General features: G+C 40.8%; 1 protein-coding gene across 3 annotated transcripts in view; it reads left to right on the forward strand.

The window, feature by feature from the left end:
* Positions 1-26,129, forward strand: part of DOCK4 (dedicator of cytokinesis 4) — a 487,078-nt gene that overhangs the window by 325,830 nt on the left and 135,119 nt on the right. For all 3 annotated transcript variants that reach the window (XM_049893613.1, XM_049893614.1, XM_049893615.1), the window contains exons 15-20: positions 243-405; positions 5,386-5,492; positions 17,617-17,773; positions 23,778-23,875; positions 23,985-24,068; positions 24,238-24,338. In XM_049893613.1, the coding sequence (XP_049749570.1) occupies positions 243-405; positions 5,386-5,492; positions 17,617-17,773; positions 23,778-23,875; positions 23,985-24,068; positions 24,238-24,338 (710 nt within the window). The remainder of the gene's footprint in view (positions 1-242; positions 406-5,385; positions 5,493-17,616; positions 17,774-23,777; positions 23,876-23,984; positions 24,069-24,237; positions 24,339-26,129) is intronic.

A 26,129-nucleotide genomic window follows, 5' to 3' on the forward strand; every position in this document is an offset into this window, starting at 1 on the left:
TGCAGTTGCCCACCTCACACACGTCATCGAGGGCCACCTTGACCCTGGGAGACCATCTGAATTAGACAGATACAGCTCACTAGGCAGCAGCAAGTGCAGAAACCACAATGCAGAGGACCAACGAAGTAATTTTACATGAAGTACTATTTGGGGAGCAGGGAGATAGAGCAAAGTAATTGCTCTGCTGTTTCAAAATCATTTTTAAATGAAGCTGTCTGTAATGTGTGTGTTTCCTTTGTTAGGAGTTTATCTCCTTTGGCTCTGGAGAGCCACCAGCTAGTGAGTACCACTCCTTTGTACTTTATCATAACAACAGCCCCAGGTGGTCTGAACTGCTGAAACTTCCTATCCCTGTGGATAAATTTAGGGGCGCACATATCCGGTTTGAGTTTCGGCATTGTTCCAGTAAGTATTTTGTGGCATTGTCTACATGCTTTGTTGTGTTGGGCCAGTGTGCTAACTGAGCTGAAATGACTGTGTGGGCTGGTCTGCAGAAAGTGTGTGTCCTAGTTACCTACTGCTGATATAACAAAAAATACCACAAGTGGGGGGCCTGAGAGAACAGAAATTTATTTTCTCACAGTTCAGGAGATTAGCTGTCCAAATTTAGGACGTGGCTCTAGGGGGGAGTCCTTCTTTGTCAGTAAACACAAGAGTTCCTTTGAATTCCTTGACATCTATCTTTCCCCTATGTGTGTTTCTATGTGGCTATTCTGTTTTTTTTTTTTTTTTTTAATAACTCAGAAGTGATTAGGTTTAGGATCCAACCTGCAGTGGTATGACCTCATTAATATAACAAAAGAAAAGCCCTATTTTCAAACAGGATCTCATCCATAGGTACAAAGGCCAGGAATTCAACACATATTTCAGGGCTACACAATTCAATCCATAACAGTATGCAACAAATCAGAGACCTCCAGGAGGAAGAAACAGGGTGAGTGGGAATTCTGAAAAGTGAATGAACTTACTCATTCTGGAAGCCCCCAAAACCTCTATGGAAACGGAGAAATAATAACTAGCCCAAAAAAAACAAATACTTATGGGAAATTATGCAGGGTTCTCTTTAAATTGATCACTTTTATAAAAGTCAGCTTGTTACTTCACACTCTAGAAAGACGATCCAGAAAGGAGAGATGCAGCATTAAAAATTTGACTGGCTTTGGTGGTCTTAGACATCCTTGGCCAGTCTGGTATCTCTCCAGCCAAGAGCTTATTCAGCACTTGGATCGATCAGGGGAACCCACTAGGATTTTGTGGGGTATGAAAACACTAGGAAAGCCACTCTTAGGCTCAGGTTTATATCGAATTTGCATATATCTGCATCGCTGTGCAGTGTCAGACAGTATTCAAATGAGAATCAAGTAAAGTCAGCTGGAATAGAGATGACTCAAAGTAATTACTTTACAGGTTTAAATAACCCAAGACCTAGAGCTGTTACAGAATTTGTCCATGTGGACATTACCATCAAGTTGTCATTTCTTGATATCTCTATTTTAATTCTTTTCACTTATTACCATCTTCTCAATCTCCAGCTTCCTACGCACCATCCATCAAACCACGGACATTCTGATATCCCTGTGTCCTTAAAGTTTTAGAAACTACCAGAACTGTGCATTGTGGCCAGAGAAGGTAGCAGAATAAAAAGAGTCACATTCTTGGAGCAGCAACAGGCCGCTCTCTAGTCTGGAAGGAATTGGTGGGTTGGGGGGGCACTGCTCCTAGATACGGGGCGACTTGACCTGAGTGGCACCAGATTCATCCGAAGTAAAGGCAAAGGAGCAGGATTTTGTTGCTGGACTTGGCTCCTCAGAGCTCCTGAATTGTGCTTTGGTGGGTGTTTCAGAATGCAGGAAGAGAGCTAGCTGGGTCTGCCATTCTCAGAAATTCCCCGCAGCTTCCTCTGTAAGACTCAAGGTGGGAAAACGTAAAGGACTTGAAATGGTGCCACACCATTTGTTCCACCAGTCTTTGTTATAAATTCTCACTGGGACCTAATATGAGTGTTGAGCTTTAAGGTAAGAAAAAGAAAAAAGTAAAGGTGAAACGGGGAAAGAGGAAAAGAGCATTTGGAGGAAATGATTATAACTCAGACCTTGGAAAGCGGAAAATATAAGGCTCCTTTTTTTTTTTTTTAAGAAAAGTTTAATGATAGTTAAAATTCAGGAGAAACAGCAAAGCATAAAGAAGGAGAAAAAAAATCCCCATGATCTCACAACCTATGAATAATCAGTGTAATCATTTTATCTATTTTATCATCTGGGCGTCTAAATATTTCAGTATGTCTGTGCATATATTTATTTTTAAAATATTATTTATTCATGAAACAAATATTTATTGAATACTTACGACATGCCAAGTCCTTTACGGAACACTGGAGTTACATCATTGTCTTGGGAAAGACAGACAGACAAATAAGCAAAATAAATATACAATATGTCAGGCAGTGCTAAGTACAGTGAAGAAGACTAAATTGGATTAGGGGCAAGAGAGTGATGGTGGTGTATATTGCCATTTACTTAGGTTGATTAGGAAGGACTTCTCTGATAAGATGAGATGTGAGCAGCAGCATAAAAGAGGTGAAGGCCATGTACTTTAAACTTTGGTATTTTATTTTTATATTTTGACAGAAGGCAAATTTGAGAAAACTATTGCTTTGCTTCTTATCACTGCTAGTTTTATTCATTTTGGAATCTCTATTTTATTCTTTCTGAATTGAACACCACATAACGACCACAAAAAGATAGTCAAATAATCATAGGAAATTATTTCTAAGTAAATTGTCTTCCCAAAATCATAAGTTCCATACCCAAAACAATCATTAATATAGGAATCTCTTCACAGAGATCTGTACTTTGATTTTTGCTTAACTTTAAAAAACATCAATATTTAATCCAGTTTCTCTCTGAAGATGAAATAAATGATTTTTAGAAGAAAATCCTTTGCTGTAATCACATTTGCAGGGACGTCTTCATGCTGGAGACCCAAGCCAGACAGCCAAAATTATTGTTGTTTGTGTGAGGCTCCACTTCCCTGTGGTGAAATAGCAGAGCATTTGTAGGGCAACAACAAGATGCTAAAACCTCTCGTCTGATCTTCAAGATCACCATGCCTAACTCCTCAAGGCCAAGTCTTACAAGCATCCAAAAATCAGACTTTTCAAGTGTTTAACACTCCACTTCTACACTTGTATGGAAGGGAATAACCATCCAGCCCATAATAGGCAGATAGCCCTAGAGAACTCTTTCCTGCACATCTGAACACAGAGTTGAGTTGAACAAACAAGGTTCTTTTAATGCGTTCTCCATTTTTAGGGAAAAAGAAGTTTGATAGAAGGAACTGGAATGGTACTCAAGAGATCTAGGGCAAGATACCTAACGTGATCTCAATTTCATCTGTAAATAATTGCTGATGATCCTTGGCATTTCTTGCTGCCATTGTAATTCTTAATTAGACATCTGAAAACCTCACTGCTTCATTTCTGGCTTCCAGAGTATTACTGTAGTAAGCTGCTACTAAACTATAGATTGCAGTTCAGGTTACTTTTCAGCATGCCTAACTTATTCCAAGGAGCTAGCTTCTCCAGGGCTCATTGACCTCACACGTGTGGGTATAGGGAAAAAAAGTTCAGGCATGGACCAGTGCAGAGCTTAAAAGATCCCTTTTTTTTTTTTGAAGTTTTACTGTATTTTAGGTGAAAGCTTATAAAGAAAATTAGGTGTCCATTCAACAATTCATACACACATTGTTTCATAACATTGGTTTCAGTTCCTACAATGTATCAGCACTCTCGCCATTTCTACCTACCTGCGCCATCTCCATCCATCCAGTTTCCCTGCCCTCCTTGCCTTCTCATCCTTGCTTTTGGGTGTATATTGACCATTTGATCTCATACAGTTGATTGTTTAAAGGAGTACATTCCTCATGGTGTTATTGTTTATTTTATAGGCCAATCTGTTATTTGGCTGAAAGGTGAGTTCCGGGAGTGGCTTCAGTTCCAGGTTAAAAGAGTATCTTAGGGCAATAGTGTTGGGCGTTCCTCTAGTCTGTGTCAATCTAGTAAGTCTGGTCTTATGAATTTGAGTTTTGTTCTACATTTTTATTCATGAAGCAAATATTTATTGAACACCTACGATATGCCAAGTCCTTTACTGGACACTGGAGTTACATCATTGTTTTGGGAAAGACAGACAAATAAATAAGCAAAATAAATATACAGTATGTCAGGCAGTGCTGAGTACAGTGAAAGAAGACTAAATTGGATTAGGGACTAGAAAGTGATGCTGGTGCTATGTTGCTATTTTGCTTAGGTCAGTTAGGGAGGACTTCTCTGATGATATGTGAGTAGCAACATAGAAGAGTGAAGACCAAGTACTTTAAACTTTGCTTGGTATTTTATTTTTATATTTTAACAGAAGGGAAATTTGAGAAAATTTAGAGAAGCTGTTCTAACCAGGAGCTTCTATTGTGTCCCTGGTCAAAATGGTCAGTGGTAGTAATGGAGCACCATCTAGTACTTCTGGTCTCAGGCTAGAAGAGGCTATTGTTTGAGTGGGCCTTTAGTCCTGTGAACTAATTTCTTCTTGAGTTTTTGGTTTCCTTCACTCTCCTTTACTCCAGACAGCAAGAGACCAATAGCTGTATCTTAGATGGGAGATTCCCTTTCCATGGATAATAGGTGGAATATTGCATTTCATATTCATTCTTTCATTGAACATTGATTTATTGATAACCGTGGGGTCCCTGAGTAGTTAACATACTCAGCTACAAACTGAAAGGTTAGAGTTTCAAGACACCATCCAGAGGTATCTCAGAAGAAAGGCCTGGTGATCTATTAAAAAAAAAAAATCAGCCATTAAAAACCCTATGGAGCACATGGCAAACATGGGGTCACCGTGAGTGAGAGCCGATTCCACTCAAATGTTCCCCCCGCCCCCATTATGACCCTACTATGTTATTGTGTGCAATGCCGAGCATATAATAATAAATAAAACAGACAAGACCCCTGCCTTCACTGATGCTTATATTCAGGTGCTGGAGGGCAGGATGTGAGGAGAAGAAATAGCTAATCCATATTAAAAAAAAAAAAAATCCATACTTTTTTTAAAACATAATTTCAGGTAGTGAGTCCATGAAGAAGATTAAACAAGAAATTCAAGTAACTTACAGATTAGGAGGCAGGAACGGGCCTAGAGGATGACTACTTTGAGGTCCCCCCATAAAAGCTGCTTTCCTTTTTTTTATTATGTAGAGAGAGCTGATGGGGGTGGGATAATATCTCTTGATGATCACCCTTCTTGACAATCTACGTATCTGAGCACAGATGAGTAAGTATGCACTTAAATAAGTGTGTAATTCCTCCTCTTCTTTTTTTCTTCCTTCCCACAGCAAAGGAGAAAGGAGAGAAGAAGTTGTTTGGTTTCTCTTTTGTCCCACTGATGCAGGAGGATGGCAGGACTCTTCCAGATGGCACTCACGAGCTTATCGTGCACAAGGTAACATCAGTCAGATGTTGGTGACGGCAGGAAAACCAGCCATCAGGCCGGAATTACTAGCTTGCTAACTTAGCGTAGACCTTGGAAAAAGTCCTCTTGTGACTAATTATCTTTAGGAAGGTTGCTGGCAAGAATAGTGTTGTTTTTGAAAGTATTGTGTTTATATTCTATGTTATATTCTAAAACATATTTTAAAGATGATTTATTTTCTCATCTTTATTTAGGGCTAGGTACTTGCATAGCTCTGTATGATGACCTTAAAGTCCTTTCCATTTCTGTGATTGGATTAAAGAAACCTTATGAATACATTTTTAAAAAATATTGCCAATACATGTTTTCCTATCTAGATATGTGTACCCCCAGAGGTAGATTTTGCAAAGTCAGCCTTACATCTGTCTTGTCTGCTGTCCTGACTGAGCAAGCGGAGAAGTGACTGTCCTTTGTCACGACAACAGGTTCACTTTCTAGTTTTTGCATCAAGAATTGTCATAAAACCATTTGGAACAAGTATACTATAGTAGGCAACAAAACAAAAACATCCAAAACAAGAAACCATTAGAAATTATCCAAGAATACTAATAATAATGAAATATAAAGTAAAAATGTATCTTCAAAGCACACGGTTTTCTCCAAACTATTTCTCCTTTGTTTTTCTCCGTTTCTGTAGGGAGTCCCTGAGAAATTTCAGGCCCTTTCACCTCTCACTTAGGCTAGCTGGTCCTGCCAGCTTTGGTCATTTCTCCCTCAGGACCATGTTCACCCAGTCATTAGTTTGACCCATCTAAAGTACAGCTCCAAGCAAGTCACTTCCCAGTTTAGACCCATTCTCAAGCTTCCCATTGCTGAGAGAATAACTCCCAGGCATCTCAAAGGGTGCTAGGCCTCAGCCTTCCTACTGCCTCACCTCTCAGTACTTCCTGATTCTGACTTGATGCTGCCCCTTGCCTGCTGATTCCCTCTTCTCTGCCCCTGCCCTGTGACTCCTCACCTCTCCACCTGGTTATCTCCTGCTCATCCGCTGAGATTCACCTGGGCCACAACCTCTCTCAGGAAGCAAGCCCTGCTCCCACCTCCCTATGTTCCCAGCTGGCCTAGTGCCCTCCCCCCAGCTCCCTTGATATCTGCACGTATCTCATACCATCATACTCATTACATTGTTCCATAATTTTCTGATCTTCTGACTACCCCAATAGATGTATGAGCCGCTCAAGAGCAATAAACGTGCCAGAGAGTTTTTGGCACATGGCAGTGGTGGTGTTAGGTGCCTTAGAATTGATTTTGACTCATGATGACCCCATGTGATAGAGTACAACTGTTCTACAGGATTTTCTTGGCTGTAATTTTTATGGAAGCAGGTCTCCAGTTCTTTTTCCCGCAGAGCCGCTGGGTAGGTTCGAACAGCCAGCCTTTCAACTCTGAGCGTTTAACTGTTTGTGCCACCAGGAGACATGGTAGATATGCAGATATGAATGAAGGAGGTTAAAAACAAGAAGAATAATGACTTTTTTTACTCTTGAATTATTGCTAATATGAGTGGCAATGCACAACGCACCTGGTAATTTCTATTATATGTGTGTGTCTGTATATATGTGTATATTCTGCAGTCATTCATTCTCTCTTTATTCATTGAACATCTTTATTGACCACAGACTAGAGATCAGGCATTGTTATAGGTACTGGGAATTTGGTGGCAAGCAAAACAGTCAGATACCCTCCATTTATGGCACTTGGATTCTCTCTGTTTCTAAAGGTGATTTAAAGGAGTCTGCTTCCATTAAGATTTGGAGACTTGGAAATGCTATGGGGTCGTTATGAGTCAGAATCAACTCAACAGTAGTGCATTTGGTTTTGTTTTGCTGTGTTGTTTACAGTGTTAAAATGGAGTCCCAGGGTGGTGGAAAAAGTTAATGTACTCGGCTTCTAATGGAAAGGTTGGAGGTTTGAGTCCACCCAAAGGTACCTTGGAAGAGGCCGGGCAGTCTGCTCCTGAAAAGTCAGCCACTGAAAACCCTTTGGACCACAGTTCTACTCTGATGCACATGGGGCCACCATAGTCAGAATCTACTTGACAGCACCTGTTTTTTCACAATATTAGAAGACAAAAATTATTTTAAAGCAGAAGAACCAGTAAAGCAAACAGAAGAACTAGGTGTAGTAGATACATGGGATGGTCAATTTATCTCACCCTAGGTCTGAAGCTCCCTTATATGATATAATAACATGGCAGGCAATGTCTTCAGCTACTGTTTTCCAAAAGGCATAAAATGGTACTTCATAGAGATGTTTGTGATATTGCCTCTGTTTAACGTTAAATCTTGACTCAGTAAGACATCTCTGTGGAACGACAATTAAAACTGGGCTTACAACTTCCTAATAACATGAGAAGAGTGGGTCACTTCTGTAAAGCATATCACTTTATGGACCCGCTCATGTCTGGGTCCGAGAGTATTTTCTTCACAGACGCTAGGTTTGCAGAGGCGCCCTGGTGGCACAGTGGTTAAGAGCTTAGGCTGCTAACCAAAAGTTCAGCAATTTGAATCCACCAGCTTCTCCTTGGAAACCTTATGGGGGCAGTTCTACTCTGTCCCGTAGGGTCACTATGAGTCAGAATCAACTTGATGGCAGTGGGTTTGATTTTCTTGGGTTAGGTTTGTAGTCAAGTCCAGGCTGATGCCTCTGAATGAGTGCGAACAATGCCAAGATGTTCAGTTCCTTAAAATTCCAGGAGGACAGGTAGCAGAGTTTGCGTCTCCATGTGACCTTGAAGAGTCCAATTTGTATTGTCTGTGGAGGGTCTGTTGACGGGGCTAAAACTTTTCTCACAGAGAGAGATTTAATGGAACGTTATTCTGCAATAGCACGGAGTGAAGTTTTGATTCTTGCTACAACATGAATGAACCTTGAAGAGAGGAAGTAAGTAGCCATTGTACACTTAAGTCCACATTGGGATTCATTCTAGTGGAAAATTTTTAGACATTAGAAGTACATTCTAAAATACCCTCCAGCCTAATAATAGTAATGTAATCTGCCTTTGAGAAATTGAGGTTTTGTAAATTCATTGTTGCTGATTATCTAACACTACCATGGTGGAAGAGGCCCAGCGAAACCAGGCTAGGGTTTTGCCAAATGGAGAATGTGATTTTTCCATTGCATCTGAACAGACGTAACAGGCAAGGAGACAGGCAAGGAGAGAATGAGCCTGTTTTCGGGTTGTGGTGGGATTAATTTAATGTAACCATCTAGAAGGCAAACGTCTGTTGTAGTTTAATTTATTTCACCTTTGCTTCCCCAAAATTGATCCGTAAACACTTTGAGGCCCGTATTTCTTTCTATAAGTTTCTTAAGTTATATCTCAGTTCCTACGTGCCTCTTTATTTTCCCACAGTAAGCCTAACCCTGGTTCATAGTCTTCTCCTTAAGTTTGACATGTCCAATGCCCTGTTCTCTTGTTTTCTTGAACACTTAAACTCCAGGGATCTTCATTTGCATTCTACTTCACTGTGGCCACTCTCCGGGCCTTGCCTTATCCCGACTCAGCAGGATTTCACATGTGTGTACTAAATAAATACTTGCTTAACAGAGAATGTGATGGATGGATGGCTGAATAGATGGATGACTGAATAGATGGCTGGCTAACTGGCTGGCTGGCTGGCTGGGTAAAATCATCAGAACCACTACACCCAAGCCTGGCAGTTGAACTTTACTAGAGGAAGTTGTACAGTCGTTACAGATGAGTACCAGTCTGATGGGCGTAAGTGCAGAACGGTCAATACCACAGGCAAATTCTCTGTCCTCAGTCAGCTCTCTCTCAGTCCCCACAAGAGCTATTTACAAGACTTTACCATTCTTCCTACCCCTCCACTTCCTGTCTACTTAACAGAGAAAAACAGAGACCATCAAACAGGAACTTCCTTAACTTCCTCAGCCCCCTCCCTGCCACCTGCAAACTTATCTGCATCCTTCCTCCTTGCTGTCTCAAAGGATAGAGCAGGACTCACTCCTCTCCAAGACTAATTCTTGCACCTGCTTCCCTCAAGATCTTCCTCCCTCCTGACTCCCCTGGGACTCTGCTCCTCCCAGTGCCCTTTCTCTTCCTCTTGCATCTGTGACTACTTCCTCTCTTCTGGCAGTATTCCCTCAGGTTACAAACATGCACAAAGTTTTTTTCTTTAAAAACTTTTTTTTTTTTAAAATATCCACTACCCTCTCTGTTCCCTTCCATCACAATCAGCCTAAATGAAAAGCCAGTCTTCACTCGCCTTCTCTACTTCCTTCCATCCCAATTCATTGTTCTCCAGGCTGCTTCTGTCTTCACCACTGAAGAGAAGTTTCACCCCTTAAGTGATACTAGTGCCCACCCAGCAACTAAAGCCACTGGACACTTTACAAATCTTTCTTTACCTGACTTTCTTGTAACGTATAACACTGTTGATGATTCTCCTTGTTAATCTTGTATTCCTTGGCTTGTCTAACGTTATTCTCCTGAGTTTCTTTCCTTACTTCTCCTGAAGATGCTTCTCTCTTTATCTACACCTTAAATGTCGATGCTGCCATGAATTTAATCCTTGGTCACCATCTCATGTCTCATGCTCTTCAGAGCCATCTCACCTACTCCCATGGGTTAAATGACCATACTTCTGTACTGATGACTGCCAGATAGGTATTTCTTATCCAGAACGCTTAGCTGCCTACTGAACATCTTCATTTGGCTTTCCCATAGGCACCTCAAACTCAGCGTGTCCAGAGTTGAGCTGTTTATGGAATCTACCCCTGCCTAAACATAAACCTGGAAGTTTTTCTTGTCTTTTCACATTCACCTAATCATATCTAACCAGTTGCATGCATGACTAGTCAATTCTACCTCCTTTCTAATACATTAATCCAGGGAATTTGAACCAGAGATGGGTATTAGAATCATCTGGGTTTTTCTTCTTAAGAGGTCTGGGTAGTCCCAAAGCTTTTTTGTATTGAAATCTACCATCCACTAGCCATACTAAACTACATATGTCTGAATATACATGTACTTTTTTAAACAGTTACTTTTTAAGATAATTTTAGACTTTACAGAGGAGTTGCAAAAATAGTACAGAAAATTCCCGTATACCCTTCACCCAACTTCTTCTTATGTTAACATCTTACATAATCATAACACATTTATACAAACTAAGAAATTAACCCTGGTACAATACCATTAACACAAAACTTATCTGGACTCCACAGGTTTTTCTACGAATGTCCTTTTTCTGTCACAGGATCCAATCCAGGACCCCACATTGCATTTCCTTGTCATGTCTCCAGAGTCTCATGCCTATTCTTTTATTTCCCCGGTACCTTCGCATATGTTTTTTCTTCCACCTAGTATGCCTTTGCCTCCCTTGCCTGCTTAGCGACCTACTTATTCCTGAAGACAGCTCAGTTCCCTTCCCTGGCAGAGCTGGTGTCCAATGGTCTTTATCACAGCTTTGTAATCAGTATTAGTATTAGCAGATGAGTCCAGAGGTTGGACATGTAACTCTTTCAAGGATAGGGACTGTGTTCATTTTCTCTTTATGTTCTTAATAATGCAAACACTGGCAGATAGTAGGAACTTAAATGTTTAATAATGACATTAGTGAACTGTGTAACACATATGACTAGTCATGTTGAAAAGGTCCCTAAAAGAAGATATTTTGCCACCACAGCTATTTAGATTGGGTCTTGGCTAACTGATGAGATGTAGCTCCCACCGGATTGTCTAACTTACTGTATCGTGTTTAGTTTCATTCTCTACTGCCTGAAAATTACACACATCTTAATTTTTGAGTATGCCATGAATGTTTATGCCAGATTATTTTCTTAATTAAATGGTAGGTGTGGATCTCTCAATCCAATATCTTGCATTATTGCAAGGATCACATGTTTGGAAATGGTTCATGGCTGACCATTGCAGTTAGATGACTTTCATATCTAAGACAGTGGCAAAAAAGCAGTCTGGGCATAATGCGCCATCCATTGGTGTACCAACTGATTTTAATCCTGGGGAAAAAAGAGACTGTGAGCCAAGCTATGTGAGCTCAGAGAAGATTGAGACACTGTTGCTACTTCAAAGTCTGGGTTTCACTGCTTCTCTAACAATCGGAAGAATACATCCTCCTGACATTCAATTTCAGTCTTGAGTGTAGTAAAGCAGAGAGGTGGTTCCTTATATCCCTTGTCTCTGATTTGTGATAAACTAACTTCATGCCATTTTAAGATTTCTTACACAGATCCCAACCTATCCAAGCAAACACAGAGAATTACCCTTCACTTTAGTAATGACAGGGGCATGGTGGCACAGTGGTTAAGCACTTGGCTGCTAACAGAAAAGTCGGCAGTTCAAACCCACCAGCTGCTCTGCAGGAGGAAGATGTGGCAGTCTGCTCCCATGAAGATTACAGCCTTGCAAACCCTAAGAGGCAGCTCTACTCTGTACTGTATGGCCTCTATGAGTCAGAGTTAACTGAATGGCAATGAGTTTGTTTTTGTTTTTTTTTGTTTAGGATAGTAACCCACCACCCATCTGTCACTTTGTTGTACTATGGCGGCTTGCGTGTTGCAATGATGCTGAAGCTATGCCACCAGTATTTCAAATAGCAGCAGGGTTACCCTTGGTAGACAGGTTTTAGTGGAGCTTCTAGACTAAGACAGGCAAGGAAGAAAGGCCTGGAAATCTACTTCCAAAAATTAGCCAATAAAAGCCCTATGGATCTGTCTTAGGCTGGGTTCTCTGGAGAAGCAAAACCAGTAAAGCGTATAAATATCTATATAGAAAGATTTCTATCAAGGAAATGGCTCATGTGGTTGTAGCGGCTGGAATGTCCCAAGTACATGGGTCAGGCTGGAGGTTTCTCCTGACTCACATTGCCACAGGGGCTGGCAAGCCCAAGATCGGCAGATTAGACAGCAGAGCCCTTGCTCACAGGCTGTGAAGACCAACAAATCCTAATATCAGCAGGCAAGATGGCAGGTAAGCTGCTAGCTCAAGTCCCAAGAACTGGAGATCAGATGAACAGGAGCCAGCGGCAGGACCCAGAGCAAGCAAAAGCTCTCAAGCCTTGCCAGAGGATCCACCTATTTTGGATACAGTCCACATCCCCAAGGAAACTCCCTTTCAAGTGATTGGCTACTCACAGCAGGTCCTATCATGGAGGTGATCACATCATATCAAATCTCATCGTGGAGGTGATCATATCATTGTATAACTGCCAAACCACTGAGAATCATGATGCAGCCAAGTTAACACACAACCTAACAGTCACAGGATCCAGCAGAATTTTGCTCAATATAGTGATGGAATATGAGGTCCCTAGATTGGAAGGCACTCAAAATATACAATGGCTGTAACAATGGACTCAGGTATACCAACAATTGTGAAAATGGACCAGGCAACTTTCATTCTGTTGTACATGAGGTCACCATGAGTTGGAGTCCATCAGTGACAACCAACAACAACAAGATGGCAATGATGTGGTTTTGTTCCCATAATCTAGTAGTAGCCTAAGAAAGCTGTGGTCATGTTCCCTTGTTTATCCTAGAAAGAATGGCTCCATTAACTCTTTCCTCATCTGTGTACTGAGAGCATTTTGTACATACCGTATTTCTACACAAATAATGCGCACCTTCTGCGTTTGTTTGCCAGCTGCTCCCTCCTCCTGAGAGGTATTTTTTTATGGCAACATGTGAGAAGAGGATTGGTGTGGCAGTGCTTGTGAGGCTGTGTTTTGGGTGGGGGCGGCAAACAAATGCATAAGGTATGTGTTATTATATAAAATACAGTACATCTAACATTTTACACCAGTAACACATCACGTGTGTCTGTGTCTCCCACAAGAGAACCAGTTTATTCTCATATCCACATTGCCTTTTTCCGTGCCTGGACTGGGTCTAATGAAGAAGAAAAACCTTCATTATGCCAAAACCATATCATTGTTTTCAAGTGTTCTCCAGAGTGCAAATGATCCATATTTTTTATCGAGTCAGTTTAGGGGTGTAATTGGATTTCACTGTGGTGACAAAACCACGTATCAACTGCATGCAAAGGAAGAAAGTCATGGCTGCAGTTTTTTGCTGTTCAGCATGTGGAGCTCACCTTCACAGGCACTCAAACACCCAACCAAACTCTGCTGTACTTGATATTTCCAACTAAAGCACAGGTAGTGCCGAACCACACCTTTACAGCCTCATTTCTGCAGCTTCTTAGACTCTCAGCAACTCACTTAGTGCCAGAGGGAGATTGTCCATTCCCATTTGTTTTCCTTGGCCCGTTGTCTAGTTGAGAATCGTACTAACGGTGCACCCCCTTCTCCACCGGGCTGAAGAATGCCTGGAGGTTTGTTGCTAACTCTTCCCCACCCCTGGCTTCTGGTAGTGAACATGCATTTCCCGTTAAAAGGCCAGTTCATCTTTTTGGCTTAAATTCTTGCTGACACTTGCCCTGGAACCCCATTTCTTTTCTTCACGGCTCCTGAACCCCATTCCTTTTCTACAGATCTTTGTCATCAAATGAATGAATGAATGTTCTAGCTCCTTTGTTGAGTTCCCAAGTCCCTGGGGCAAGCTCCATCTGCTTCTGCCTGTCCATCTCCCAACCAGGTCACTTGATCCCTGCTACTACCTGCATGGTTTCAGAACATAGACTAGCTAGCTATTCCCTATTAAGGCTCATAGGCTCATTACATTTGAAATTATTTCAGCTCCATAGACTAAGCCCTCTCCCAGTAGTATCTACTGTAATCACCTTTTTTTTTTTTTGAAAAGTGAACTTGCTCTTACTTAGCCAAAACCATCATTCAGTTTTATTTATTAACCAATAAATTTAAAAATTTTTATATCAAAACTTAAAGCTTGGTTAAAACAACAGTTGAGAGAAGCAATGTTTCATAGCACTTGTGAACACAAACTTTGGTTCAGATTCTGGCTCTAACGCTTAGTAATTGGACAGATCACACCAACTCTCCAGGTCACAATGTCTTACCTAGTGGGGTTGCTTCAAAGATAAGATAATACAGGTAAAGTGCTTAGCAATGCCTGACATACAATATAAGCAGTAGTTGCTTGGATTACTTTAAAAAACTCCAGTGTTTGTCTGATGTGTTAAGGATACCCAGTGCCCTCAGGTCGATTAATACTTACTAAAAACCTCAAAGAACAATTGAAGATATGCCCTGAGAGCTTCTGTGCAGTTTCTTGAGGCCACTTAAATCCTTCTGAAGTAGATGTAAACCTCCAATGCTAATTCCATACCTAGTATATCTCCTTTGACTCCTAATGGACAAAAATAAGTTTTGAGCCCCTGGTAATTATATCAAAGAGTTTATAGAGACTAAAGGGTGATTACATGTATTGCTTTACTAAACCGATGGAGAGAATTCATTCTCATTTTCTCTCTCTCTCTATCATGCATAAACACACACACACACACCAGTGTCTTAGGAAAGGTCTTGAACTAACATTTGTGTTCAGGGCAATGTTTACATTAATTTTTACATTATGTACTTAAGTGAAGTAGATAGAGTTTAACTGTAAGACTCTATCAAGGTCTTATGCCTCAGACAGACTCAGATGCTGAGGCCTTGGCTACCCAGGTTGGGAGAGAAGTGAGGGAAACTAGGATTGGTAGAGTTTATCTGGCCACAATGAGTAGCCCAGGAGAAGGCAGCCAAGTTTTCTATTCACAGTGCCCTCTAAAGACCCAACACAACCATCAAGTCTTCAATCATGGAAGTGGTCAGTCCCATTACAATCAGTTGAGCTAGATGACCACATCAAGCAAAAATTCCCAGAGGCTGCCGGGAGTGCTCGAAAGCCAGGTAATTAGTTGGGAGCCGGGGGGACTAAGAAACACATCTCTAGGGGCAGAATTTCTAAAAACAGATGGATCACATCAGAACAGGTTCCAGCACCTGGGGAGGAGGCCTGGAAATAGCCGGACCATGTGTCTGGGATGGGTTTGGCATGAGACAGTAGTCACAGTGGAAATTTGCGGTTGGCATACGGAGACTGCGCTAGGGATGGCGGATCAGAGCATGCACAACCCCATAGATCACATCCAGGAAGGCAATAGTGTGAATTTAGGGTGTTTAGATCCATACTATGACTTGCTATGTCCCAGGCCTTGATAGCAGGAACAAGGCTGGATGGGGAGAGCGGGTAGAAGCAGTCAGAATTTCAGAATATTCTTTTGCCTAAACATCATTTCTGAAGAAAGCATTTACTGAATTTTTTTTTTTTGTAATTATTCTTTAAGCCATACGTGTGTGTTTTATTCACTCTGCTGTCTCTGTGAAATATCGCACAGCAATAAAAGCAAGGGTTTGGGGTTGTAACATTAGAAGAGAATTAGAGAGGCTGTTTATTATGTTTATGTTGGTGCTCCTCTTCCTGGGCAGGTGTGCTGGTGAGAACATCTCCTAACTTTCTCATTCCACCTCTAAACTTGTTAGAGCAGTCTTTCTTAAAGATTTACTATTAAAAAAAATTTTTTTTTAATTTTGTAAATCACACAAAATACTTTAGAATACCAAAGGGATTCTGTGTTTAAAGTTCTACCTGTTCCTGGGACAATAGCCTTGAAAATATTTGAACTAATTTAAAGGAATAACTGTCATATGAGATTTAAACTTTATACTTAATCTCAGCTATGGCACCAATATCAGTTCTATATATGTAATAATATTTTTGAAAATATATAGTACAGTATAAAAAATATGTAATATTTTTTCAAAAAATAAAATATAATTTATAAAATAAAAATAGAAAAAAATTAAAAACCATTACAAAAGCCATATATAGATAAACCAAAAGGAAAAACACATGATGTTAATTGTCAACCCCTTAGTGTATATCCTTCCATATATTTTTCTATATGGATTTTTTTACCCAAATGGTATTATATAGTATATTTTTATTTTTAATCTACTTTTTTCAGTTAATGAATCTTTTCAATCAGTACATTTTTATCTCATTTAAAACTTAGTCTGTATACAAATTGCTGAAAATATTCTTTTCAGCAGACTTGTCTAAACCAACATCCAGTCCAGGGCTATATGTTGTATCTGGCTGTCTTTCTCTTAAATGTTGTTTAATCTAAAACAATCCCATTTTTGACAACACTGACTTGAAGAGATGAGGCCAGGCATCCTGCAAAGTCTCTGGATTTGTTGTGGTTGCTTGCCCGTAGTGTTATTTAGCAAGTTGCTGTATCCCTTGTACTTCCTACAAAATGGAAGTTGAATCTGTAGATAATGATAGATTCAAGTTCAGTGCATTTTCAGTGTTGATGTGTTTCCTTGTCTTGCCCAGCATTAGCGTAATGACAACCTGATCTCTCCATGTGCAGTTATATTTGTCCTCTTGCCACTAGGAATAGTAACATCTCTGTGTTACTATTGCTACTTTGGCATCCTAACTCACATTAAAAACCCACATTGGCATCCTATAAATGTCTAATTCCTCATCAACGATTCTCATGATGGTTTTAGCACTGAAGTGACAATTCTTGACTACAGAAATAATTATATTTGGAATGTGAAGCTATGTTTTCTAAACCTGTAATTGCTTTTATTAGCTGGAATACATCTGTGAGAAAGAGATTTCCTCAGATACTAGGACTATTTGATTACTCTGAAATATAGTTTCCTTTTAATTGCCAGTTGTCAAAATAAGGAACTGTTTAATAGCTGCCTCAGATGGTATGTTGGATGAAATTAAGCATTTTTTTTTTCAATGTGATGGTCACTGCACGTAGGATTTCTTGAGCATTTCCAATGTATCAGGCACTGTGTTAAGGGCTTTAAGTCATGTATTTCTTACGATACACAATGAGATTTTAGAGATGAGAAATGCAAACCCCAAGTGGTTAAACAATCCTGATACAGTCACTCACAAGGGAGGTGGCAGAGCTGGGATTCAAACCCAAATTGGTCTGACTCTAAAAGCCATGCTTAATTACTCTTACACATTTTTTTTTTTTGCATTTTACTTAGAAACCAAATTTTATTTGTAATGTTGCTTGGAATGTTTCCCAGTTCATAAACACTAGAAATGGAAAAATAATTCTAATGAAGCCTCTTCCCCCTCCCTTTTGTTTTTTGATGTTTTTTAACAGTGTGAAGAAAACACAAATCTTCAAGATACTACCCGCTACCTCAAACTTCCCTATTCTAAGGGCATTCTCCTTGGGAATAATAATCAAGCCATGAAGGCCACAAAGGAGTCTTTTTGGATAACGTCTTTTCTGTGTTCCACAAAACTCACACAAAATGGTAATGTATAACAACACTGTTTTATTTGAAAACCTTTGTACTTTAAGTACTGATATGAATCTTGGTAGGCATATTCAGTAAACACCAAAATTATATTTCAGAACTTCCCACTAGAAGAATTAGTGATTCTTCTATTTGTAATTTCCAATAGAATAGAAATAATTATGACCCAGTGATCTGTTGAATGGATATAACTTAAGAAGGACTTCAAAATTAGCCAGTATGGAAACCAAGGACACAGCCCTTCAAATTAACTATCAAAACCCAGCTGTTTAAAAAAAAAAAAACAAAGAATACCACGACCTCAGTCTCTTGTTTTATAGCTCCATAAACAGTGCTAATTGCAGGCTTTAGAATAAGGGCTGTTTTTTTGTTTAATTAGATGGATATTGCTTTTCTGTTCGGGCATTACTTTTTATGTCCGTGGTTGTTTAGCAAGTTATGATTAATAAAGCAAGCTCTTCTCCTTACAAGTTATTATGAACACATTGTCTGTAATGAAGGAAGTAAATTAAACGTTTTTGAGTTCTTCGTGGTTGCCATATAGGGCTTCTGGCTAGCACCCTGGATGCTACGTGAGTAAGTCAGATTCACTATATTGGGAAGAATCACCTCATAATAAGGTATTGTGTCTTATAAAATGTCCCTGTGCCTGAACATTGTAAATGTTACTAGTTCTTCTTTGAGTGGCCTAGAGCAACATTTGTAGCGCGCTTCTCCAAGATTGTGGCACCGAAGAACCCAAATACATATCATTATAACCTTGACCGCTTTTAAAATACCTCTCAATTTCAGTACACAATGCTACAGTATTTACATAGGACTTTGCAGAAGTTATTCTTTCATATTTTCATTAGTTTTTATAGCTCCTCTTTCAAAAGTGCTTTTGGAGAAATATTTTTAAAAACCAACTACATAATTTCTTTTTAGTGAATTTGATTGAAAGTAGCTATTACCAAGTTAACAAGATATGTCATTATATCAGAGTTTATCAGTAATCAGTCATTAATGATCTTACTTAGATGAAATCTCCATTGACATAACTGTAAATGATTATAAAGCATTCATCAAACATTAGGTGTTTTTTTAATGGGGCCAGTCCGCCTCCAAGAAGGTTATGAAGTGAATCAAGTCAACCTTTTATTGACTCCTTTAGCATAGAATCTTTATTCATTTTATGCTGAAGAGTTGTAGGTCTGTTACAGAGCATAGTTTGCCATTTAACTACATGCTTCTAGTAGACTGTTCCCAGAAAGATCCCATTGAGAACCTTATGGAGCACAGTTCTACTTTGACACACTGGGGTCGCCGCATGAGTCAGAATTGAATCAAGAGCAACCAGTTTTTATTAGTTTCCTGTTGTCTCTTTGAGGTGGTATTAGTTTTCTGTTCTGCAAATTGCCACAAATTTAGTGGTTTAAAACAACACAGATTTATTCACTTACAGTTCAGAGTGTAGAAGTCTAAAAAGGGCCTTCCTGGGCTAAAATCAAGGTGTTGGCAGGGCTGTATTCCTTCGGAAGGCTCCAAGGAAGGATCTGTTTTCTTGCCTTTTCCAGCTTCTAGAGACCACCTTGGCCTCATGTCTCCTTTCTCCATCCTCAAAGCCAGCAACACATAGCATCTTCAAATCTCTCTGGCTCTCTTCCGTCTTTTAAAGACCTTTGTGATTAATTGGATCCACCTGAATAATCTAGGATACCCTCCCTATCTTAAAGTCCTTAATTTAATCATGTATGTAAAATCTCTTTTTGCTATGTGAGGTAACATGTTCACACCCTCTAGGGATCAGGATGTGGACATCTTTGACGGGGTCATTATTCTGGCCAGCACCCAGGTAAAGCTAACAGTAGACTCTCTGCATCACAATTTTGGCCCCGCATCCTGAAGCTGTTCTAGCTCTAGGATGTATGGTATTAAATAGGATTATTAACACGGAACAGAGTGAACCATATGCTGATGATTAGAAGTTGCTACTTTGTAAAAGCAAAGGACATTTTCAGTTAAATACGGGTAATTAAAGCGTTCATAAAATCATATTAAACACCTCACTGTGTGAAAGGTGGAATCAGAATTCAGTACAATGCCTGGCACATTTTCAGAGGCTGATAAGTGCTAAATTATCATTCTGATTTTATTAACCTTGTCAATGTAAGACAGCTCAATATAAGCCAGGAAATGAGTAGCATGCTTCAGGAGACGGGAAGAGAGAAGGGAGTTAGTTGATATTTTCTGAAATTCACATGCCAGGCACATATCTCTGTGTCAGAGTAACCCAGTTCCAAATTGGAATTAAATTGCTGTATATTCATTTTACTTTACTTGGAAAATACACAAATCCCATTTCCGTAATAATTGGGCATCTAGCAAACGATGTGATCTCTAGGAACAGTTTCCTAGAGCAGAGTTGCATTTCGGGATCCCCACAGTGTTATCTGTCTGCACACTCTCTCTCTTACCCAGCATTGTTCTTGGATGCTGTTGCAAGACCAGAATAGTCTGCCAGGCATCTGTGATCCCCCAGGCAGGTAGAGCCTTTAAGCTTCTTGAAAATAGAGATCATGTCATCCACCTATTTTTTAGCTCTCGGTAAGTTAGGCACATAAGTAGATACTTAATAAATGCGTAGGTCCCCAGATGATGCAGACGGTGCGGTCGACTACTAATCTAAAGGTTGGTGGTTCAGACCCACCCAGCAGTGCTGCAGAAGAAAGGCCTGGCAATCTGCTTCCATAAAGATTACATCCAAGAAAACCCTGTAGAGCTCAGCTCTACTCTAACACGCAGTTGCCATGAGTTGGAATCAACTCCGCAGCAACTGGTTTGTTTGGTTTAATAAATGCTTGCTGGATGAAGGATACCCGGGTGGCATAGTGGTTAAGCGCAACGGCTGCTAACCAAACGGTCCACAGTTCGAATCCACCAGGCGCTCCTTGGAAACTCTATGGGGCAGTTCTACTCTGTCCTGTAGGGTCGCTATGAGTTGGAATCGACTGCACGGCACTGGATGTGTGTGTGTGTGTGTGTGTGTTGAATGAAATGTATAAAATTCGTATTTTCAGTGGTAGGCTACAGCTATTCTGCAACTAACATACCTTCATATGGCTAAAACAGAGACCTAGGAGATGGCAGTTGTGACTTCACGTTGAGTACTTTGCGTACATCATTTACTATGTCCAGAAGGACATACTGCTTTACTCCCTCATTTGCTCTACTTTGAGGAGTCGGCTTCTTGCAGCAAAGATGAACAGTCCGTCCTGATCTAATTGTCTGGAGCACTGTAATCTGATTCCCAGTTACAGGCTAGCTGGGGACACAGATTAACAACTGTGATAGTCAGATAAGTGCTACTGTGTGTGGGAGCGTATTGTTGTGTGCCATCAAGTTGATTCTGACACATACCAACCCCATGTGACAGAGTAGAACAGCTCCATCAGGTATTCTTGGTTGCAGTCTTTACAGAAGCGGATCGCCAGGTCTTTCTTCTGTGGAATTGCTGGGTGGATTCTAACTGCCATCCTTTCAGTTAGCAGTGAGTTCTTAACTGTCACATCACCGGGGACTATGAGTTCAGCCTAAGGATTTCAGGAAAGGCTTCCTGGAGGAGCAACAGCTAACCTGAGAACTGAAGGATGAACAACCAAAACCAGTTGCCATGAGGTCAACTTCAACTCATGGTGACCCCATGTATGTCAGAACAGAACCGTGCTTTAACTGTGCTCATGACAGTTCCATTCCTGGTTCCCCCTGCTGCTCTGGATGCCACTTGTGGCCAGCAGAGCCACCTCCTTCCTTTCCATATGCCACACCCTCACATCAGGCAGCGCCCCGCCACCTCTTCAATTGCTCACTCTAAAGAGAAGGAAAGAGCAAGGAGGAGGAGTGAGCACTGGCGTGGAGGCGGCGTGAACAGCAGGGAAAATGCATTGGGGAATTACACAAGAGAAGATGCCAGGGAAGGGAGGCCGCCTGAAGCTCAATGCAGGAAGCAGAAGTAGGTGGGAGGGAGGAAGCAAAGAGACCTGGAGAATAATAGAGTTCCGCCTCTGCCGCCACAGGTCTCTCTCTATAGAAATATCTACTATTCTAAATATAACCATTTTAAAGAAGGGTTTCCGTCAAATCCCCAGGATGTCTGAGTTAGATATGAATATTAAACTTTTTTTTTTTCTGGTTTTTGTTGTTGTTATGAAAACCTCCTAAATCTCTGTTTTGACTTTTTAAAAATTTCCTTCATTTTTAAATTCTAAATTACCATCCTCCTCCCCTTATCCCTGTTTGTTGGGGATAACCATTCCTATTTAGCACTAAATTTCTTATTAGTGAGTGCGTTGTGATGTTTTTCTCTTGACTGAGGCTGTGGTTGGGGATTGCTTCTTTTTCCTCTTGAGATTCCTATGCTCTTTCTTGTTTCTACTCACTATATTTTCTTTTTCGTCGTAACTAGTTACTTCCTTGATTTCTTTTCTCCCCCGCATCCTCCCCCAGTTGATCTTTCTGTCTCTCAGCAAGCCCCCTTCAAATCTCCCTTGGTTCTCTCTAGACCGCTCTAGTCACTGAACCCCACTGAGCCTTGGGAAGACCAGCCCCGCTGGGTCCCACCTCCTGTGTCTCCCCTGCATGCATAAGTCTGGTCAGCTCTTACTGCCTTCAATAACCTCCAGCTGCCACGGGCACCGTCGTCAGGAGCCTTCCCACCTCTTTTCCAGGAAAGATGAGGGGACCATATATTCCCTTAACAGATGATGAAGTTCTCAGAGGTCCTTGCAGGACTCAGGACCCACACATTGGCAGTTTAGGAAGGGGAGGAAATTGGAGAGCTGGGCCCTGAGCTCGCCTAGAATCTGGGATGGAAGACAAGCCCGTGGAGTCCAGGAACCGGCATCTTCAGATCGGAGGACTCACTAGATGATTCTGGCAGTTCACTCAGCCTGTCGTCATTGTATAGGGACCTTCTACAGGGTTTTGGTTGGATGGTCAAGAAGACCTTCATTAGTGGGTGAAATTGGTTGCTGTGGGTGTAGGTACTATGTGCTGGGGGTACAAACATGAATGAAGCAGAGTCCCAGCCTTCAAGAGACTTCTGTTCTCTGGGGAGGAGGCAGAAAATAATTCAACAAGTATTTATCAACTTCCTGCTATATGTCTGCTGTTTTTCTAGTGCTGGAGATATCCTAAGGGCAAGTTCAACATTTTTTTTTTTTTTTTCATTTTGGAGCTTACAGGCTAGTTAAGGACATAGATAAACTGTGACGGTGAGGTAAGTACTCCTGCGTGTGGGGGTGTATTGTTGTATGCCATCAAGTTGATTCTGACACATAGTAACCCCATGTGACAGAGTAGCACTGTCCCATAGGGTTTTCTTAGCTTCGCTCTTTATGGAAGCAAATTGTCAGATCTTTCTTCCGCGGAGCTGCTGGGTAGGTTCTAGCTGCCAGCCTTTCAGTTAGCAGCTGAGCACTTCACTGTCACGCCACCGGGGACTATGAGTTCCCCTTACGGATTTCAGGAAAGGCTTCCTGGAGGAGCAACAGCTAACCTGAGAACTGAAGGATGAGTAACCAAAACCAGTTGCCATCAAGTCAGTTTCCACTCGTGGTGACTGTATGTGTGTCAGTGTAGAACTGTGCTCCATAAGGTTTTCAGTGGCTGATTTTTTTGGAAGTAGATAATCAGGTCTTTCTTCTGAGGACCCTCTGTACCTGCAATATTTTGATTAACAGCTGAGTGAGTTAACAGTTTTACACCACCTGGGAACTCTAAGGATGAGTAAAAAAAGAGTAAGAGTTAGTAAATCAACAGCATAAAGAGGGAGGAAGTAAATTCCAATGCACTGTAATAAATGCTGTCCGAGAGGGCTATTCATATTTTGTAGGTTCCCGCAGCTGTAATGACAAGGTGGGGTGGATGACACATTTGAGAATTCAACTTTTACTAATAGAACGCTTCATGCAAGGGACTGTTTTCTGTTAAGGAAACTAATGTTCTTTTTCTATTTGGAAAGGTGATATGCTTGATCTTTTGAAATGGAGAACCCACCCAGACAAAATCACAGGCTGTCTCTCTAAGTTAAAAGAAATCGATGGCTCAGAGATAGTAAAGGTATACGCTATTTCATTACTCCTTTCTTGGAAATTCATAGAAGAAAGATTTTTTGGAGGGGAAGAACAGATATTTTCTTTATTCATTTACTTCTTCTTTATTGTAACAGTTCCTACAAGATACACTGGATACCTTATTTGGAATTTTAGATGAAAATTCCCAAAAATATGGGTCTAAAGTGTTTGATTCTTTGGTGAGTTTAAATTTGCTTTAATGACATTTTAAACAATTTTGTCTCTTCATCATGACTTTCGTAAGGATGTTTCAGAAATAACCACTTAATAGTGTCACAGTTCATTTAAAAACAAGAAGAAGAAAACCTTGATTTGCATCAGTTTTATAGAATTTGATTTTCTTTTTAGGTTCACATAATAAATTTGCTGCAGGATAGCAAATTTCATCATTTTAAACCTGTAATGGACACGTACATTGAGAGTCATTTTGCTGGGGCCCTTGCGTACAGGTAAGGCCCTTTATCTTGTAATTGGTTTAGAAGCAGCTCCTTTTGAGCTTTTCTAAGCAGAACCGGTTATATAAGAAAATGTTAAAGGGAGTGTAGGAAGAAATGAAGCACAACAACTGAAGTGCCTCTTGAGGCGGTATCTTCCCCCTCAGCTACTCTTTTTTAATGGCTAGAACTTATTTTGATTAAGAGAAGAAAAAAAAAAAAAAAATGAACATCTCAAATTCTGTTCCCGAGACCTAAAACATAAAGTATTTTCTTCTTGTCTCTACTTCACGTGATAGTTTTTAGTCTCAAATGTCTGTTATTCCACTTTGGGTCTCAAGAGCCCCATCTAATCCATACTCTTTGATGATTATTGATGTTTTAAAGAAAGAAATAGCAAGGGAAAACAGCATTTGCCGCCATTGCATTTTAAATTCACTCATTCATCAGAATACTTGCTGAGTACCTACTGTGTGCCAGGTGCTACTATGAAGACCTGGCCCCTGACCACGAGCAGCTCAGTCATTAGAATCGGCCCTGTGAAAGTTGTTGTTAGTTGTCCTGGAGTTGATTCCAACATGGCAGCCACACGTGTACAGAGTAGAACTGCTCCATAGGGTTTTTAAGGCTATGACCTTTCGGAAGCAGGCTGTCTTCCAAGGTGCCTCTGAGTAGGTTTGGACTGCCAGCTTTTTGGTTACCAACTGCCGTGTTAACTACTCCTCTCGTCCCCCCAGGGCAGATTATGCGTGTGAGGCTAAAAGTCAATGAGTGAATAAAATCATGTGCTAGTTGCTGCTTCCCTGCACCCTAGTTGATAATTGCCAGAAGGCAACACCACCTCTCTTTCTGTCCTGTTCGTAACATCCTCCCCGTCTTTTGGCCCTGCTTTAATACAGCCTTGAAATGTATGCTGGGATTGTGCCTACCTGTTCCAACACTGTCATTGCTGTCCTGCCCACATTTTTACCTTTTGCCTTAAACACCTGTGGGGCATGTATATGCACAGTTGTCTATTCCCAGAGGTGAATTAAAAGAACATAGAACCAGGTTTTTGCCCTTTTTTCCCCATAGATGTTATGTGTACAGGATAATAGATTGTCAAGCATTTGATCCTGTTAACTTGGGTATTGCTGATCATTCATGTTAAGATTTGTCTCCAAAACTTAAGTGAATGAAGCTATCTGCGCAAGACTTGACCCTCCATCAACATGATTTTATACCAGGTGTGAATCATAACAGCAGGAATTGCTTCGAAATGTCAGCATAGCTCTGCCACTCAGCCTAACAGTTTGGGCGTGGCATGAGGGGGTCATAGGAAAAAGATGTGGCAGTTTGCCTCCATAAAGATTACAGCCTTGGAAATCTATGGGGACAGTTCTACTCTGTCCTATAGGATCGTTATGAGTCAGAAGCAACTGAACGGCAATGAGTTTTGGGTTGAGGGGGTCAGGAGCCCTGGTGGTGCAGAGGTTAAAGCACTCGGCTGCTAACCAAAAGATTGGCGGTTCAAACTCACCATTGGTTCCGTGTGAGAAAAGACCTGACAATCTGTGCTTGTAAAGATTCAAAAAACCCATTGCCATTGAGTCGATTCCACCTCATAGCCACCCTATAGGACAAAGTAGAACTGCCCCATAGGGTTTCCAAGGAGTGGCTGGTGGATTTGAACTGCTGATCTTTTGGTTAGCAGTCAAGCTCTTAACCACCATGCCCCCAAGCCTGGGAAACCCTATGGGGCAGTTCTATAGGGTAGCTGTGAGTTGGAATGGACTCGCCAACAAACAACAACGAATGAGGGGGTCA

This window comes from Elephas maximus, chromosome 8 (assembly GCF_024166365.1).
Source record: "Elephas maximus indicus isolate mEleMax1 chromosome 8, mEleMax1 primary haplotype, whole genome shotgun sequence".
Taxonomy (NCBI): Eukaryota; Metazoa; Chordata; class Mammalia; order Proboscidea; family Elephantidae; genus Elephas; species Elephas maximus.